Here is a 4,214-nt window from a genome sequence, read left to right as displayed (position 1 = left end):
ATTGTTTTTCGAAGAAAGCAATAGCACTCAAAGTATCTTAGTAGGCCTATTTAGTTATTACCTTCCAACATTCCAATATTTTTTCTTTTTGAGGGGCCTATGTCGAGCTTTGAGGATCTGTGTAAACAAACATTGAGAGACAGCTGAACATTGAAGACAAAAGTGAGAATGCAAATTGTGATTGGCCGGAATGAGATGGAGGAAGAGGCTCGCCATGCAAAACTATGTATGTATGATGTATTGAGTGCATTGCTGGAATTTGGCAGAAGTAAGGAAATGATGTTGACACTTCACAAAAATCTGTTTACATTCTCTGCGTATGAAACAAGTGTTTGGTCGAAAAATATATTATCCGGGGGAAATACATCCGACAGATGTTCCGGCCCGACATTTCCGGCTATGCACTCTGCCTTATATTTTAACTCATCAGCCTTACTCGCAGGCTGATGCGACTATAAGGCTGGGACCGAGGATATTGATGATGTATGATGATTAGAGCACCCCAGTTCACACAGGTGTGATATTTTTTTAAACATTTTGTCACTTTCTTTTTTTTTTTTTAAGATATTTTTTTGCGGCTTACGCCTTTCATTGGTTTTTGAAGGGACAGACAGTAGGCTGACAGGAAACGGGAGAGAGATGGGGGGATGACATGCAGTAAAGGCCGTGTCGGGCTCGGGAGTCGAACCCGCGGCACACTGCGACTGGATCACCAGTCGGGTGCCCAGACGGTTACGCCACCGCCTGGGCCAACATTTTGTCACTTTCAATGACTTGAATATTGGTCTGCCAAATGAGAAATAGTCAAACAAAAAATACATGAACTTGGAGTACAGGTGCAAGTTCATATACGATCGGAAAACTAATACTGCAGATGCAACAGTACCATTTTGACAGAGTTCTATTCACAATTTTCAATGTATTACATGCCATAGACTGCAATTGTTAAAAGAAAAACAAACAATTCTATCCAATTCCGGTTTTAATATGGGTTGAAATAAGTAAATCATACAAAGTGTTACACATCATTAACAGGAGGAGGGGGCATCAGGTTGACATATTTCGACCTGAGGCCAACATTTACATTTCAGTACGGATTATTTTTCCATGACAACAATACATATCAGGGAAAACAGTCAAAACACCTGATATTATTACATCACTGCCCGTCATACAGCAGCCAACAGAGCAACTCCAGTCTTTTTTTATGACAAGGCACATTGGAAGTTGGACACAGTTTCATGACTTATCTCTTCCCAGGTTTCCCTTTGCCTCCTCCAGACTTGCCTCCCATGCGTCCTCCAGCCTTGCCCCCCATGCCTCCTCCAGGCTTGCCCCCCATGCGTCCTCCAGGCTTGCCCCCCATAGGGCCTCTAGGCTTACCCCGTCCAGCTCCAGCCTTCCCACCTTTGCCTCCCCATCCTCCCTCTCCTTCTCCTCCTCCTCCTCCTCCTCCTCCTTTTCCACCCCTCCCTTTGCCAGAGAAGTTTCTCTTCTGTCCCTTCTTTCCTGCGCCCTTCTTATATCTGGCTGCAGCCTCCTCCCTGTCCTCTTCACGCATCTGCTTGTTGACAGCTTTAGCGATGTCTAGCTTTGGTTTCTTACGGTCCATGATGTTCAGAAGGTCCAGCTGCTTTTGTTTTTCACTTGAAAAGTCACCTATGACAGGCTGAAATTTCCTCTTCTTGCCCATGTTCTTGGGAGGTTTCTCTTTAGGCAGGCGGTCCTGAAATTTACCCACTGACGCTGTGGAAGTCCTGGCAACACTGACGGCCATGCCCAGCTCAGATTTGGACTGATTGGTTGAAGTCATCAGTCCAACACCTGGCACTTTGATCTTCTGGGACCTGGCGATGTTCCTCAGCCGGTGCAGCTCGTTCTTCGCCACTCTCTCCTTCTTGGCATGGTTGCGCTTCTGGAACTGGTCCTCGTTGGGGTCTGCGGTTACAGGGACCTCGATCAGCCACTCCTTGGTGTCATCTTTGGCCCTCTGGTAGCCATAGCGCCGTTTCCAGTCCTTGGCGACATCGTCCCACAACAAATTGGTTCTCTTCTTTTTCTTGATACCCTTCAGTCTAGCGAATTCCTCCCATTTGGTCGGGGCTTTTGGTTTGGGAGCAGGCTTCTCTCTGGGCAGTGGAGTGGTCGGTTCGGGTAGTTTGGCGACGATCACCTCGTCGCATCTCTCCACGGGTTGTTTCCAGATCTCGTTGATGAGCAGCTGCGTGTTGTCGCGGGCGAGCGACCGTAGAAAGTCCTCTTTCTTCTGCTCTCTGAACTCACGCATGTCAATGTTGTTCTTATCGAAGGCGGCCAGGTTGCCGATATCATATTCGACATCGAGTTCTTTGTGGACGGTGATGCTTTTCAGTTTTTCTGCCTCATCTTGCTCGACTTTAGCCAGCACGTCCTCTATGTTACAGGCAGCCATCATGCGTATTGCTGTCTGCGCGTGGTCTCTCTCAGCAAGATGCACGTGTGACGTTGTCAGGTCAAATACAACACCATTACTTCCGGGTTATTATTTACAAGGAAGCTACGAAAGAAAGAAGGAGGAACGGCAAATACGTCACGTTTTAAACAAACTAAAGCAAAAAACTGCCTGAAGCTGGAGCCGAAAGTTGGATGGAATGCATTGAAGACAAGTCATGAATCGAACGATGACATTACAATTCAGGGAATAATAATACAATACATATCACTAGCCCTCGGGAACTAGCTCCGTTTGGAACCTGACCTCTATATCTATACGCTGCGTCCCCCAACATTTTAGAACGTGACGCAGGAATAGGATTGATATAGTACAGTTAAAACTTAAAAATAAGGTCTGGGGTACCTCCTTTTCCTTCATAATCAATTAATTGTTATTCTTCTCTATTTGTGGGAGACTGGGAGTAGCTGGGAGAGTTTCCTTAAACTTTCCCCTTTGTAGTGAACGGGACGTATTCGCGAACGGGACGTCTGAACCTACAACTTCTGTTTTCTTAATAATATTATATTACCCTTCTTGAAATAAGGAAAAGTGAGTTCCCTGACCGGGAATCGAACCCGGGCCGCGGCGGTGAGAGCGCCGAATCCTAACCACTAGACCACCAGGGAAGTGATAGTTGGCTTTTGGGTCGTGACGTATTTGTCCTTTCCCTCTCTTTCGATCAAATATTTCTATGTTTTATCCACAAGGGGGAAGTGTTGTTCCACTCTCTCAATTTCAACTCAATCAGCGTCAATTGAATAGTAGGTTGTTCTACTGTCCTTTTCCTGCCCGTTTACAAATTCTGCTGCTGTGTTTGCACATGCTGTACCCTAACGCAGCAGGTATGGGAGTATTCGTCATTTAGTCATGTTTTCAAACTCTCTTTGGGTGTTTAATCTGTGGGAAGTATTAAAGTAATATGTGTCTACAGTGTCTCTGATGTCTTTGTAGTTTGTACACTTAGTTATAAAGTGCAGCTTGGTTTCTTTCCATCTCATCTTGTGTGCAGCAGGTCTGTCTTCTCTTGGGAGCCATGTCTGCCTGTGGCAGCCTGCAAAAGGCACGTGTTCACCAAGTCAAGGATTTCCTTAAAAAATATGTTTTAAAATAATTGTAGTGGAGTAAAAGTACAATATTTGGCTCCTCTGAGAGGTAGTGGAGTAGAAGTACTGGATATTGGAAATACTCAAGTACAAATACCTCAAAATTGTATTTAAGTACAGTGATTAAGTAAATGTACTTACTTTACACCACTGCATTTTAGTTGAGATGTCCAGCTTGATATTCCTTTTGGTGGCGAAAAAAGTAATCTTGCCTTATAGTGTGGTACGAGGTGTACTTCCGTAGGATTATTGTGCTAATTCTTTTATTTTTTTGTTGCTGTTTTGGCTTTAATAGGGACCAAACTGTCAGAAAATGACCCCTTTTCTCGGGGGGTCATATATTTGGGATCTCTCATACGCCTCCCTGGTGTTCTGTTCCCCGATGAACATGGTGAGCTTCATCTCTGGATGGATTGCATATTCTACAATGAAGTTGCTCTCTTCTGGCAAATCTTATCCTTTAATGATTGATCCATATACTGATCAAACTCAAAGACAATGCGTCCCTCATCATAGCCAGCCATCATCATTTTGATGCATTTGTTGAATGCATATTGAAGATCTGCCTGCGTGGTTGGTGTCTTTTTCATACTCTGAAGCACACCCATGGCATCAACTATTAGAACTTTGACAGTCTT

The 4,214-nt window shown here is 44.6% G+C and overlaps 1 protein-coding gene across 1 annotated transcript; it reads right to left on the bottom strand.

The window, feature by feature from the left end:
• Nucleotides 1-964: 964 nt before the first annotated feature.
• Nucleotides 965-2,458, bottom strand: rrs1 (ribosome biogenesis regulator 1 homolog). The gene has a single exon (XM_083778796.1). It carries the CDS (start codon nt 2,432-2,434, stop codon nt 1,247-1,249), a length of 1,188 nt encoding a protein of 395 aa, XP_083634922.1. The 5' UTR covers nt 2,435-2,458; the 3' UTR covers nt 965-1,246.
• Between the last annotated feature and the right edge of the window lie 1,756 nt (nt 2,459-4,214).

The sequence above is a fragment of the Protomyctophum parallelum genome, assembly GCF_964188405.1.
Source record: "Protomyctophum parallelum genome assembly, chromosome: 12".
Lineage (NCBI taxonomy): Eukaryota > Metazoa > Chordata > Actinopteri > Myctophiformes > Myctophidae > Protomyctophum > Protomyctophum parallelum.
This window is presented reverse-complemented; position numbering and strand designations above follow the sequence as displayed.

Excerpts from the sequence above, each read along its gene's own strand:
- rrs1 (XM_083778796.1), bottom strand. The coding sequence starts at position 2,434 with ATGATGGCTGCCTGTAACATAGAGGACGTGCTGGCTAAAGTCGAGCAA.